General features: G+C 46.2%; 1 protein-coding gene across 3 annotated transcripts in view; it reads left to right on the plus strand.

The window, feature by feature from the left end:
* The window catches only part of LOC139571651 (alpha-actinin-2-like), a 107,960-nt gene extending 93,363 nt beyond the window's left edge, over positions 1–14,597 (plus strand). For all 3 annotated transcript variants that reach the window (XM_071394715.1, XM_071394713.1, XM_071394714.1), the window contains 7 exons: positions 3,997–4,179; positions 5,090–5,224; positions 5,864–6,043; positions 7,147–7,293; positions 10,539–10,604; positions 11,678–11,836; positions 12,333–14,597. In XM_071394715.1, the coding sequence (XP_071250816.1) occupies positions 3,997–4,179; positions 5,090–5,224; positions 5,864–6,043; positions 7,147–7,293; positions 10,539–10,604; positions 11,678–11,836; positions 12,333–12,491 (1,029 nt within the window). In that variant the 3' untranslated portion in view covers positions 12,492–14,597. The remainder of the gene's footprint in view (positions 1–3,996; positions 4,180–5,089; positions 5,225–5,863; positions 6,044–7,146; positions 7,294–10,538; positions 10,605–11,677; positions 11,837–12,332) is intronic.
* Positions 14,598–14,959: the final 362 nt, after the last annotated feature.

Below are 14,959 nucleotides of genomic sequence, written 5' to 3' on the forward strand. Positions count from 1 at the left end.
GTTCACACTGTGGATGACATCCAGGTAAAGACCTGTTCATAGTTCACACTGTGGACGACATCCAGGTAAAGACATGTTCATAGTTCACACTGTGGATGACATCCAGGTAAAGACATGTCCATAGTTCACACTGTGGATGACATCCAGGTAAAGACATGTTCATAGTTCACACTGTGGATGACATCCAGGGTAAAGACCTGTTCATAGTTCACACTGTGGATGACATCCAGGTAAAGACATGTCCATAGTTCACACTGTGGATGACATCCAGGTAAAGACATGTCCATAGTTCACACTGTGGATGACATCCAGGTAAAGACATGTTCATAGTTCACACTGTGGATGACATCCAGGTAAAGACATGTTCATAGTTCACACTGTGGATGACAACCAGGTAAAGACATGTTCATAGTTCACACTGTGGATGACATCCAGGTAAAGACATGTTCATAGTTCACACTGTGGATGACATCCAGGTAAAGACATGTTCATAGTTCACACTGTGGATGACATCCAGGTAAAGACATGTTCATAGTTCACACTGTGGATGACATCCAGGTAAAGACATGTTCATAGTTCACACTGTGGATGACATCCAGGTAAAGACCTGTTCATAGTTCACACTGTGGATGACATCCAGGTAAAGACATGTCCATAGTTCACACTGTGGATGACATCCAGGTAAAGACCTGTTCATAGTTCACACTGTGGATGACATCCAGGTAAAGACCTGTTCATAGTTCACACTGTGGATGACATCCAGGTAAAGACATGTCCATAGTTCACACTGTGGATGACATCCAGGTAAAGACATGTCCATAGTTCACACTGTGGATGACATCCAGGTAAAGACCTGTTCATAGTTCACACTGTGGATGACATCCAGGTAAAGACCTGTTCATAGTTCACACTGTGGATGACATCCAGGTAAAGACCTGTTCATAGTTCACACTGTGGATGACATCCAGGTAAAGACAGTTCACACTGTGGATGATAACCAGGTAAAGACATGTTCATAGTTCACACTGTGGATGACATCCAGGTAAAGACATGTCCATAGTTCACACTGTGGATGGCATCCAGGTAAAGACATGTTCATAGTTCACACTGTGGATGACATCCAGGTAAAGACAGTTCACACTGTGGATGACATCCAGGTAAAGACCTGTTCATAGTTCACACTGTGGACGACATCCAGGTAAAGACATGTTCATAGTTCACACTGTGGATGACATCCAGGGTAAAGACCTGTTCATAGTTCACACTGTGGATGACATCCAGGTAAAGACAGTTCACACTGTGGATGATAACCAGGTAAAGACATGTTCATAGTTCACACTGTGGATGACATCCAGGTAAAGACCTGTTCATAGTTCACACTGTGGATGACATCCAGGTAAAGACATGTCCATAGTTCACACTGTGGATGACATCCAGGTAAAGACCTGTTCATAGTTCACACTGTGGATGACATCCAGGTAAAGACATGTCCATAGTTCACACTGTGGATGACATCCAGGTAAAGACATGTCCATAGTTCACACTGTGGATGACATCCAGGTAAAGACATGTCCATAGTTCACACTGTGGATGACATCCAGGTAAAGACCTGTTCATAGTTCACACTGTGGATGACATCCAGGTAAAGACCTGTTCATAGTTCACACTGTGGATGACATCCAGGTAAAGACCTGTTCATAGTTCACACTGTGGATGACATCCAGGTAAAGACAGTTCACACTGTGGATGATAACCAGGTAAAGACATGTTCATAGTTCACACTGTGGATGACATCCAGGTAAAGACATGTCCATAGTTCACACTGTGGATGGCATCCAGGTAAAGACATGTTCATAGTTCACACTGTGGATGACATCCAGGTAAAGACAGTTCACACTGTGGATGATAACCAGGTAAAGACATGTTCATAGTTCACACTGTGGATGACATCCAGGTAAAGACCTGTTCATAGTTCACACTGTGGATGACATCCAGGTAAAGACATGTCCATAGTTCACACTGTGGATGACATCCAGGTAAAGACATGTTCATAGTTCACACTGTGGATGACATCCAGGGTAAAGACCTGTTCATAGTTCACACTGTGGATGACATCCAGGTAAAGACATGTTCATAGTTCACACTGTGGATGACATCCAGGTAAAGACATGTTCATAGTTCACACTGTGGATGACATCCAGGTAAAGACATGTTCATAGTTCACACTGTGGATGACATCCAGGTAAAGACATGTTCATAGTTCACACTGTGGATGACATCCAGGTAAAGACATGTTCATAGTTCACACTGTGGATGACATCCAGGTAAAGACATGTTCATAGTTCACACTGTGGATGACATCCAGGTAAAGACATGTTCATAGTTCACACTGTGGATGACATCCAGGTAAAGACATGTTCATAGTTCACACTGTGGATGACATCCAGGTAAAGACATGTTCATAGTTCACACTGTGGATGACATCCAGGTAAAGACCTGTTCATAGTTCACACTGTGGATGACATCCAGGTAAAGACATGTTCATAGTTCACACTGTGGATGACATCCAGGTAAAGACATGTTCATAGTTCACACTGTGGATGACATCCAGGTAAAGACCTGTTCATAGTTCACACTGTGGATGACATCCAGGTAAAGACATGTTCATAGTTCACACTGTGGATGACATCCAGGTAAAGACCTGTTCATAGTTCACACTGTGGATGACATCCAGGTAAAGACATGTTCATAGTTCACACTGTGGATGACATCCAGGTAAAGACCTGTTCATAGTTCACACTGTGGATGACATCCAGGTAAAGACATGTTCATAGTTCACACTGTGGATGACAACCAGGTAAAGACCTGTTCATAGTTCACACTGTGGATGACATCCAGGTAAAGACATGTTCATAGTTCACACTGTGGATGACATCCAGGTAAAGACCTGTTCATAGTTCACACTGTGGATGACATCCAGGTAGTTCACACTGTGGATGACATCCAGGTAGAGACATGTTCATAGTTCACACTGTGGATGACATCCAGGTAAAGACATGTTCATAGTTCACACTGTGGATGACATCCAGGTAAAGACATGTTCATAGTTCACACTGTGGATGACATCCAGGTAGTTCACACTGTAGATGACATCCAGGTAAAGACCTGTTCATAGTTCACACTGTGGATGACATCCAGGTAAAGACATGTTCATAGTTCACACTGTGGATGACATCCAGGTAAAGACCTGTTCATAGTTCACACTGTGGATGACATCCAGGTAAAGACATGTCCATAGTTCACACTGTGGATGACATCCAGGTAAAGACATGTTCATAGTTCACACTGTGGATGACATCCAGGTAAAGACCTGTTCATAGTTCACACTGTGGATGACATCCAGGTAAAGACATGTCCATAGTTCACACTGTGGATGACATCCAGGTAAAGACCTGTTCATAGTTCACACTGTGGATGACATCCAGGTAAAGACATGTCCATAGTTCACACTGTGGATGACATCCAGGTAAAGACATGTTCATAGTTCACACTGTGGATGATAACCAGGTAAAGACATGTTCATAGTTCACACTGTGGATGACATCCAGGTAAAGACATGTCCATAGTTCACACTGTGGATGACAACCAGGTAAAGACATGTTCATAGTTCACACTGTGGATGATAACCAGGTAAAGACATGTTCATAGTTCACACTGTGGATGACAACCAGGTGAGACAGATATCTCTCCGTTTGCTTTGTGCTGTGTTGCAGTTCCTTCCATTCTATCAGATAGTAACACAATGCTGTGTTCCTTCCATTCTATCAGATAGGAACATGATGCTGTTACATTTCCTTCCATTGTCTCATATCAGATAGCTCTATGATTCAGCACGACTGTCTGCACTGTATTTATTTCACGACATGTCATGTCAGAACGCCGGATGACAACGCCGGTTCCTCTGTAACTCTGTCTGCTCTCCACCTCGCTCTCCAGAGCCTGATCTCAGCCCATGACCAGTTCAAGGCCACCCTTCCGGAGGCTGACTGTGAGAGACAGGCCATTCTGAGCATCTACACGGAGGTGCAGAAGATCGCCCAGAGCTACGGCATCTCTCCCAACCTCACCAACCCCTACAGTGACATCACACCAGCAGAGATAGGACTCAAATGGGACAAGGTAGCTACTAGCGTCTCTAGGGACACTGGCTGCGTCCCAAATGGGACAAGGTATCTACTAGCGTCTCTAGGGACACTGGCTGCGTCCCAAATGGGACAAGGTAGCTACTAGCGTCTCTAGGGACACTGGGTGCGTCCCAAATGGGACAAGGTAGCTACTAGCGTCTCTAGGGACACTGGCTGCGTCCCAAATGGGACAAGGTATCTACTAGCGTCTCTAGGGACACTGGCTGCGTCCCAAATGGGACAAGGTAGCTACTAGCGTCTCTAGGGACACTGGCTGCGTCCCAAATGGGACAAGGTAGCTACTAGCGTCTCTAGGGACACTGGCTACGTCCCAAATGGGACAAGGTAGCTACTAGCGTCTCTAGGGACACTGGCTGCGTCCCAAATGGGACCCGATTCCTTATAATATAATATATTATAGCACACTAATTTTGACTAGAACCATTTGGGATGCAGACAATGTCTGTGTTTTGTGTGTGTGTGTTGTACTGTGAATCTTTGTGTTAAAGATTTGTGTTCAATCTTGATCCTGAAGACCCTTGGGGTATTCAGCATGGTTTCATTACAGCCCAGCGCTAACACACCTGATTCACTAGTCAATGGCTTGATGATTCGCTGATGAGTTAAATCATTTTTTTTTTGGTGATTGGCTAGAACAAAAAGCCCCGGGGACCAGTGGGATTGAACAACCCTGTGTTAAACTATAGACAGTTCCCCAGACGTAGATTAAGTCCTAGACCTAAAAAAAAAGCACTCAAATTAAGATTCTGTGTTGGGGGAAACCGTCCCATTGTGTTAACCAGGTGACTAGAGCGTTAAAACCCTTGCTTGTCCCGTCGATCAGGTGAAGAAGCTGGTTCCCCAGAGACTAGACTGTTAAAACCCTTGTTTGTTCCGTCGATCAGGTGAAGAAGCTGGTTCCCCAGAGAAACAGTATTCTCCAGGAGGAAGCAGCCAGACAACACGCCAACGAACATCTCAGACGTCAGTTTGCTGCCCAGGCCAACATCATCGGACCGTGGATCCAGACCAGGATGGAGGTGAGGCAGATACCTACCTGTCCTGACCTCACCTGGCATCTGTACAACAGGCGGCACCTTAATTGGAGTGGACGGGGTTAATTGTAGCGGCTAGAACTAAATGAATGGAATCGAAACACCTGGTTTCTACTTCGTTCAGTCCATTACAGACGTTATTATGAGCTGTCCTCCCCTCACCTGCCTCCTGTGCTGTACACCTGTAGGGGATCTGTACCTTCTAGGGTTGGCAGGATCAATTCCATTTCAATTCAGTCCATTTAGGAAGTAAATATTGGAATTTGGAATTTCAGTTGACTTCCTCTGGCCTGCAGCTCAGGGGATGTTCTGGACACGAACACAAATGCTACGTTCCAAAATGCCTCCCCTTATCCCCTTATATAGTGCACTACTTTTGACCAGAGGCCTATGGACCCTAGGCAAAATAAAGTAGTGCACTATATAGGGAATAGGGTGACATAGGGCTCTAGTCTAAAGTAGTGCACTATGTAGGGAATAGGTGCCATTTGGTCTAATGTAGTGCACTATATAGGGAATAGGGTGCCATTTGGTCTAAAGTAGTGCACTATATAGGGAATAGGGTGCCATTTTGGGACGCGTCCGATAGTGCCGGCGATGTTTTTCTCCTCCTCTCTCCACCAGGAGATCGGTCGTAGTTCCGTCGACATCGCAGGTTCTCTGGAGGACCAGATGAGTCAACTGAAGCAGTTTGAACAGGTCATCATCAACTACAAGTCCAACATCGACAAGCTAGAGGGAGACCATCAACACATCCAGGAGTTCCTGGTCTTCGACAACAAACACACCAACTACACCATGGAGGTACGTAGCTTATTATGGGACTGGAACGATTCAGAGATAATTCTTAACAAAGAAAATGTTGGGATCTGTTTTATGATCACATTACCTTACTACTCTTGGCCTAATGGTTAAGCTGTTGTTTTTTCAAGTGGTAGACCGGGGTTCAGATCCCTCCCTGTAACTTGGCCTTCGGACTTGTGCCCGGTAGTCCGGGGTTCAGATCCCACCCTGTAACTTGGCCTTCAGCCTTGTGCCCGGTAGTCCGGGGTTCAGATCCCACCCTGTAACTTGGCCTTCGGCCTTGTGCCCGGTAGTCCGGGGTTCAGATCCCACCCTGTAACTTGGCCTTCAGCCTTGTGCCCGGTAGTCCGGGGTTCAGATCCCACCCTGTAACTTGGCCTTGTGCCCGGTAGACCGGGGTTCAGATCCCACCCTGTAACTTGGCCTTCGGCCTTGTGCCCGGTAGACCCGGGTTCAGATCCCACCCTGTGACTTGGCCTTCGGACTTGTGCCCGGTAGTCCGGGGTTCAGATCCCACCCTGTAACTTGGCCTTCAGCCTTGTGCCCGGTAGTCCGGGGTTCAGATCCCACCCTGTAACTTGGCCTTCGGCCTTGTGCCCGGTAGTCCGGGGTTCAGATCCCACCCTGTAACTTGGCCTTGTTCAGGTTCATCCCACCCTGTGACTTGGCCTTCGGACTTGTGCCCGGTAGTCCGGGGTTCAGATCCCACCCTGTAACTTGGCCTTCGGCCTTGTGCCCGGTAGTCCGGGGTTCAGATCCCACCCTGTAACTTGGCCTTCGGCCTTGTGCCCGGTAGTCCGGGGTTCAGATCCCACCCTGTAACTTGGCCTTCGGCCTTGTGCCCGGTAGACCCGGGTTCAGATCCCACCCTGTAACTTGGCCTTCTTCCTCCTCTCTCTCTCTCTCTCTCTCTCTCTCTCTCTCTCTCTGTCTCTCTCTCTCTCTCTCTCTCTCTCTCTCTCTCTCTCTCTCTCTCTCTCTCTCTCTCTCTCTCTCTCTCTCTCTCTCTCTCTCTCTCTGTCTCTCTGTCTCTCTGTCTCTCTCTCTCCCTCTCTCTCTCTCTCTCTCTCTCTCTCTCTCTCTCTCTCTCTCTGTCTCTGCAGCATATCCGTGTGGGTTGGGAGCAGCTGTTGACCACCATCGCTAGAACCATCAATGAGATCGAGACCCAGATTCTGACGCGTGACGCTAAGGGCATCAGCCAGCAACAGATGAACGAGTTCCGCCAGTCTTTCACTCACTTTGACAGGGTACTGTGTCCCTCCGTCTCCCTCCGTCTCCCTCCGTGTCCCTCCGTGTCCCTCCGTGTCTTTCCGTGTCCCTCCGTGTCCCTCCGTCTCCCCCCGTGTCCCTCTGTGTCCCTCCGTGTCTTTCCCGTGTCCCTCCGTGTCCCTCCGTGTCCCTCCGTGTCCCTCTGTGTCCCCCCGTGTCCCTCCGTCTCCCTCTGTGTCCCTCCGTGTCCCTCCGCGTCTTTCCAGTGTCCCTGACCCTAACCCACTTCGACAGGGTACTGTGTCCCTCCGTGTCCCTCCGTGTCCCTCCGTGTCCCTCCGTGTCCCCCCGTGTCCCTCTGTGTCCCTCCGTGTCTTTCCAGTGTCCCTCCGTGTCCCCCCGTGTCCCCCCGTGTCCCTCTGTGTCCCTGACCCTAACCCACTTCGACAGGGTTATGTATCCCTCTGTGTCTTCAGTGTCTCTGTCCTTTTCCTGTGTGGCAATGACATTGATATTTATTGTATCTAAGTCCAGGAAGGTGACTTATCTAAGAGTTCAGAGCTTGCCTGATCAGTCTGGGTGAGACATAACAACCAGGTACTGACCAAACTATGTGCACCTGTTACTAAACATTAACTACTAAATCCTCCCCCTGGCATGATCTAGGATCAGGTCACCCTTATCCACGTACTTTAATATAAAAGTCACAACTGATCCTAGATCAACACTCCTACTGAGACTCTTTATGACCTGATCCTAGATCAACACTCCTACTGAGACTCTTTATGACCTGATCCTAGATCAACACTCCTACTGAGACTCTGTATGACCTGATCCTAGATCAACACTCCTACTGAGACTCTTTATGACCTGATCCTAGATCAACACTCCTACTGAGACTCTTTATGACCTGATCCTAGATCAACACTCCTACTGAGACTCTTTATGACCTGATCCTAGATCAACACTCCTACTGAGACTCTGTATGACCTGATCCTAGATCACCACTCCTACTCTGAGACTCTTTATGACCTGATCCCAGATCACCACTCCTACTGAGACTCTGTATGACCTGATCCTAGATCACCACTCCTACTCTGAGACTCTTTATGACCTGATCCTAGATCAACACTCATACTGAGACTCTGTATGACCTGATCCTAGATCACCACTCCTACTCTGAGACTCTTTATGACCTGATCCTAGATCAACACTCCTACTGAGACTCTGTATGACCTGATCCTAGATCAACACTCCTACTGAGACTCTGTATGACCTGATCCTAGATCAACACTCCTACTGAGACTCTTTATGACCTGATCCTAGATCAACACTCCTACTGAGACTCTGTATGACCTGATCCTAGATCAACACTCCTACTGAGACTCTTTATGACCTGATCCTAGATCAACACTCCTACTGAGACTCTGTATGACCTGATCCTAGATCAACACTCCTACTGAGACTCTTTATGACCTGATCCTAGATCAACACTCCTACTGAGACTCTGTATGACCTGATCCTAGATCACCACTCCTACTCTGAGACTCTTTATGACCTGATCCCAGATCACCACTCCTACTGAGACTCTGTATGACCTGATCCTAGATCACCACTCCTACTCTGAGACTCTTTATGACCTGATCCTAGATCAACACTCATACTGAGACTCTGTATGACCTGATCCTAGATCACCACTCCTACTCTGAGACTCTTTATGACCTGATCCTAGATCAACACTCCTACTGAGACTCTGTATGACCTGATCCTAGATCAACACTCCTACTGAGACTCTGTATGACCTGATCCTAGATCAACACTCCTACTGAGACTCTTTATGACCTGATCCTAGATCAACACTCCTACTGAGACTCTTTATGACCTGATCCTAGATCAACACTCCTACTGAGACTCTTTATGACCTGATCCTAGATCAACACTCCTACTGAGACTCTGTATGACCTGATCCTAGATCACCACTCCTACTCTGAGACTCTTTATGACCTGATCCCAGATCACCACTCCTACTGAGACTCTGTATGACCTGATCCTAGATCACCACTCCTACTCTGAGACTCTTTATGACCTGATCCTAGATCAACACTCATACTGAGACTCTGTATGACCTGATCCTAGATCACCACTCCTACTCTGAGACTCTTTATGACCTGATCCTAGATCAACACTCCTACTGAGACTCTGTATGACCTGATCCTAGATCACCACTCCTACTCTGAGACTCTTTATGACCTGATCCTAGATCAACACTCCTACTGAGACTCTGTATGACCTGATCCTAGATCAACACTCCTACTGAGACTCTGTATGACCTGATCCTAGATCAACACTCCTACTGAGACTCTTTATGACCTGATCCTAGATCAACACTCCTACTGAGACTCTTTATGACCTGATCCTAGATCACCACTCCTACTGAGACTCTTTATGACCTGATCCTAGATCAACACTCCTACTGGGACTCTTTATGACCTGATCCTAGATCACCACTCCTACTGAGACTCTGTATGACCTGATCCTAGATCAACACTCCTACTGAGACTCTGTATGACCTGATCCTAGATCACCACTCCTACTCTGAGACTCTTTATGACCTGATCCTAGATCACCACTCCTACTGAGACTCTTTATGACCTGATCCTAGATCACCACTCCTACTGAGACTCTTTATGACCTGATCCTAGATCAACATTCCTACTCAGATGTGTATATATAGTATTGTGTGTGCTGTATCCAATTGTTTGTGCTGTAGGTATCGTTGAAGGCAATATCTCTCTCTGTTAGAGAAACAATGACATGGTGTTTATCACAGGCCCTCCTCTCATCAAAGACACTAAATTAATTATATTTTCTCTCTCTCTGTTCTTTGTCTTGTGCTTCTTGTCACTGTCTGTCTGTCTGTCTGTCTGTCTGTCTGTCTGTCTGTCTGTCTGTCTGTCTGTCTGTCTGTCTGTCTGTCTGTCTGTCTTCCTGCCATACCTCTCTTCCTCTCCTTGTCATATCCACACTCTTCCTCTCGCCTCCTCCTCTCCCTTCTCCCCCTCTCCCTCCTCCTCCTCTCCCTTCCTCCTCCTCCTCTCCCGCCTCCTCCTCCTCCCTCCTCCTCCTCCTCTCCCTCCTCCTCCTCCTCTCCCTCCTCCTCCTCCTCTCCCTCCTCCTCCTCCTCCCCCTCTCCCTCCTCCTCCTCTCTCCTCACCTCCTCTCCCTCCTCCTCCTCCTCTCCCGCCTCCTCCTCCTCCTCCTTCTCCTCCTCTCCACCCTGCAGAAGAAGAAAGGAGGCATGGAGACAGATGACTTCAGAGCCTGTCTGATCTCCATGGGCTATGATCTGGTAAATACATAGAATGAGCTGTCATAGGACTGTCATGAGACTGCCACAAGGGTGCCACAAAAATGTCTGTCACTGTTAAAGTAACCTTAATCTTTAATAAAAGTGACTACCTTTTTTTCAGAATGATCCATATTATCTGTCAGTGTATTTAAAATGCCCAGGAATCAGTGTGAAACTGTTGATTCTGATCCAAAATGGCCTCCAGATATGCTGAGTATAGGTGTCAGTGGTGTTTCAGTGTGAAACTGTTGATTCTGATCCAAAATGGCCTCCAGATATGCTGAGTATTGGTGTCAGTGGTGTTTCAGTGTGAAACTGTTGATCCTGATCCAAAATGGTCTCCAGATATGCTGAGTATTGGTGTCAGTGGTGTTTCTATTCCAGGGTAGCAGCACACATAGCTGGTATGGCCAGCTGGTAGTGTCACTCAGTGGCTGGTGTGACTCAAACGGCTCCCTGTTCACTATATAGTGCACTATTGTTGACCAGGGCTCATAGGAATCACAGGGCTCTGGTCAAAGGTAGTGCACTATATAGGGAATAGGTAGTGCACTATATAGGGAATAGGTAGTGCACTATATAGGGAATAGGTAGTGCACTATGTAGGGAATAGGTAGTGCACTATATAGGGAATATGTAGTGCACTATATAGGGAATAGGTAGTGCACTATATAGGGAATAGGTAGTGCACTATATAGGGAATAGGTAGTGCACTATATAGGGAATAGGTAGTGCACTATATAGGGAATAGGTAGTGCACTAGATAGGGAATATGTAGTGCACTATATAGGGAATATGTAGTGCACTAGATAGGGAATAGGGCTGTAGTATAGAGTAATGTATCAAACATAACCCTTTACCAGGTAGGATATGAGTAGCACAGCTGTCTTACCTTTCTGTTATTCTCAACCTGATTGACTCAGTGTTATCCTGGTTCCAGATCTGTTTGTTATGTCACCTGACGATGACCATATGTATTGGCAAGACAGCACAAACAGATCTGGGACCTGGCTTAATCCATGTGGCTGTATGTAATGAAGTAGCCTGGTTATACGATGCTCTGTGATTTGTAGGGAGAGTCTGAGTTTGCCCGCATCATGTCTCTAGTGGATCCCAACGGGTCCAACAAGGTGACCTTCCAGTCCTTTGTTGACTTCATGACTAGAGAGACGTCCGACTCAGACACCTCAGAGCAGGTCCTCGCCTCCTTCAAGATCCTGGCTGCTGATAAGGTGAGAAGTGATGGTTCTCTCTGTCTCTCTCACTTGCTTCCTCTCTGTCTCTCTCACTTGCTTCCTCTCTGTCTGTCTCTTTCTCTCGCTTCCTCTCTGTCTGTCTCTCTCTCACCTGCTTCCTCTCTCTGTCTCTCTCACTCGCTTTCTCTCTGTCTCTCTCACTTGCTTCCTCTCTGTCTCTCTCACTTGCTTCCTCTCTGTCTGTCTCTTTCTCTCGCTTCCTCTCTCTCTGTCTCTCTCACTTGCTTCCTCTCTGTCTGTCTCTTTCTCTCGCTTCCTCTCTCTGTCTCTCTCACTTGCTTCCTCTCTGTCTGTCTCTCTCACTCGCTTTCTCTTTCACGCCTTGCTTTATCTGTCTCGCACATGCTTACTCTCTCTCTCTCTCTCTCTCTCTCTAGTCAAGTCATGTCACAATTAATTTAAAGTTTATTTTACAATGTGATCTCAAATGTGTGTCCCTAATGTCCCTCTGTGTTGTTATCCTTTTCCACAGCCCTTCATCCTGCTGGAGGAGCTGCGTAGAGAGCTGCCCCCAGAGCAGGCAGAGTACTGCATCGCCAGGATGCCCCTCTACAATGGGCCTGATGGGGTCCCAGGGGCTCTGGACTACACTGTCTTCTCCACTGCCCTCTACGGAGAGAGCGACCTCTAGCTTCACACTCCAGAAATGCACCCTGACCTCGTATCAGTCTCGCCCCATTTTTGTTCCACACATTTACATCTAAATTGATTTTGACCGGTACTAAAAGGTAGTTATGTTTGAGAAATACAAAAAGCATTTTAAAGCCGTTTTATGAGTGTATGATTTCTAAAGAGTAGGGAGAAATATTTATTTCAAAGGACTGAGCAGGATTCATTCACTAGATTTAAAAAAAATGATGACTCAGTAAATGTGAAATTACATGTGATTCACATAAAAGTAACTTACACATAAAAAGTAACTTACACATATAAAGAACCTACACATAAAAGTAATTTACACATCAAATGTAACTTACACATAAAAAGTAACTTACACATAAGAAAAACTTACACAAAAAGTTACACATAAAAAGTAACTTGCACATAAAAGTAACTTACACATGAAAAGTAACTTACACATAAGAAGCGCTACTAAGTTATTTGCTAGAGAGGTTGGAGACCTAAAGATACGAAGTGATGAGAAGCTTGTATTGTATCAGTGTTTGCACTCTTCTATATTATTACATAAAAAACAGGGGAAGCTTTTGCCTCATCTGTTCAGTGCCTAAAATGAATGAAAAAGGAGTAATGTATCAATATGCTAGTATGCTAGTCTGGTCCCAGATCTGATCTCTCTAGCCTGGTCCCAGATTTGATCTCACCTAGCCTGGTTCCAGATCTGATCTCACAGCCTGGTCACAGATCTGATCTCACTAGCCTGGTCCTAGATCTGATCTCAGTAGTCTGGTCCCAGATCTGATCTCTCTAGCCTGGTCCCAGATCTGATCTCACTAGCCTGGTCCCAGATCTGATCTCGCCAGCATGGTCCCAGATCTGATCTCACTAGCCTGGCCCCAGATCTGTTCTCACTAGCCTGGTCCCAGATCTGATCTCACTAGCCTTCCAGATCTGTTCTCACTAGCCTGGCCCCAGATCTGATCTCTCTAGCCTGGTCCAAGATCTGATCTCACTAGCCTGGTCCCAGATCTGTTCTCACTAGCCTGGTCCCAGATCTGATCTCTCTAGCCTGGTCCAAGATCTGATCTCACTAGCCTGGTCCCAGATCTGATCTCGCCAGCCTGGTCCCAGATCTGATCTCGCCAGCCTGACCCCAAGATCTGATCTCACTAGCCTGGTCCAAGATCTGATCTCACTAGCCTGGTCCCAGATCTGATCTCACTAGCCTGGTCCCAGATCTGATCAAGCCAGCCTGGCCCCCAGATCTGTTTGTGCTCTAATCCACCCAGGCTACATTATAATCCACCAAGGCTACATTATATTCCACTCAGGCTACATTATAATCCATCCAGGCTACATTATAATCCATCCAGGTTACATTATAATCCATCCAGGTTACATTATAATCCACCCAGGCTACTGTTACATTTAAGTCATTTAGCAGACGCTCTTCTCCAGAGCGACTTACAAATTGGAAAGTTCATACATATTCATCCTGGTCCCCCCGTGGGGAATGAACCCACAACCCTGGCGTTGCAAGCGCCATGCTCTACCAACTGAGCCACACGGGACCCACCCAGGCTACATTATAATCCACCCAGGCTACATTATAATCCACCCAGGCTACATTATAATCCACCCAGGCTACATTATAATCCACCCAGGCTACATTATAATCCACCCAGGCTACATTATAATCCACCCAGGCTACATTATAATCCACCCAGGCTACCAGTATGTCAGAACTGCAGTGCTGTTTATTGTCAAAACGAGTGAAAACTTGTGTTTCATGATTGGAGTGAAGTTTCCCCTAAAGGCTCATGTTGAGTCAGTCTAGCATTTCTCCCATTAATGTTTAGGGTTAAGCTTGGGGGAGGAGAAGCTGATCCTAGGTCTGTACCGAGGGGAAACTTTCACCCCCAGAGACTCATGATTGGACAGTAACTAGGCTGTGTTTGATGCCAGAAACAAAATAATGTAACTGTAAAATAACAAACTGTTTGTCTGGGTAAAACTACAATCTTAGTCTCCTCAAAAACGCTGGTGTGGAATCTGAAGGTATGAAGAGTTACTAGTGTAAGGCAAACGAGCAGAAAATAAACTCAGTGATTAAAACGTTTTGGTAGTTTTTCTTCTGTTTTGCTGAACGTTCTGAATTACGGCACAATACAGGCAGATAGACTTTCTGATTATTTTAGGACGTGTTTTTTTCCCCTCAGATTTTTACTTTCTAGGCTATGTTGAGACTTTGTCAAGTTATGTAAGAAAATAACATCAACGGGAAGTATATACATTTTCAGACATGATTTTAAACGCCTTATTAAATAAAAGGCTTTGGAATCTGTGTCAAACCAACTTTCCCTTTCAGAGAGCTGACACCTTGAACATGTAATCAGTTAGGTACATTTTCATGCCACATTTCGTAGTAATTCTTCTCCGAGACGGACCTGAATGTTGCCCAATCAAACCTGCGCCTGCGCG

Source organism: Salvelinus alpinus, chromosome 3 (assembly GCF_045679555.1).
Source record: "Salvelinus alpinus chromosome 3, SLU_Salpinus.1, whole genome shotgun sequence".
NCBI classification, from domain to species: domain Eukaryota; kingdom Metazoa; phylum Chordata; class Actinopteri; order Salmoniformes; family Salmonidae; genus Salvelinus; species Salvelinus alpinus.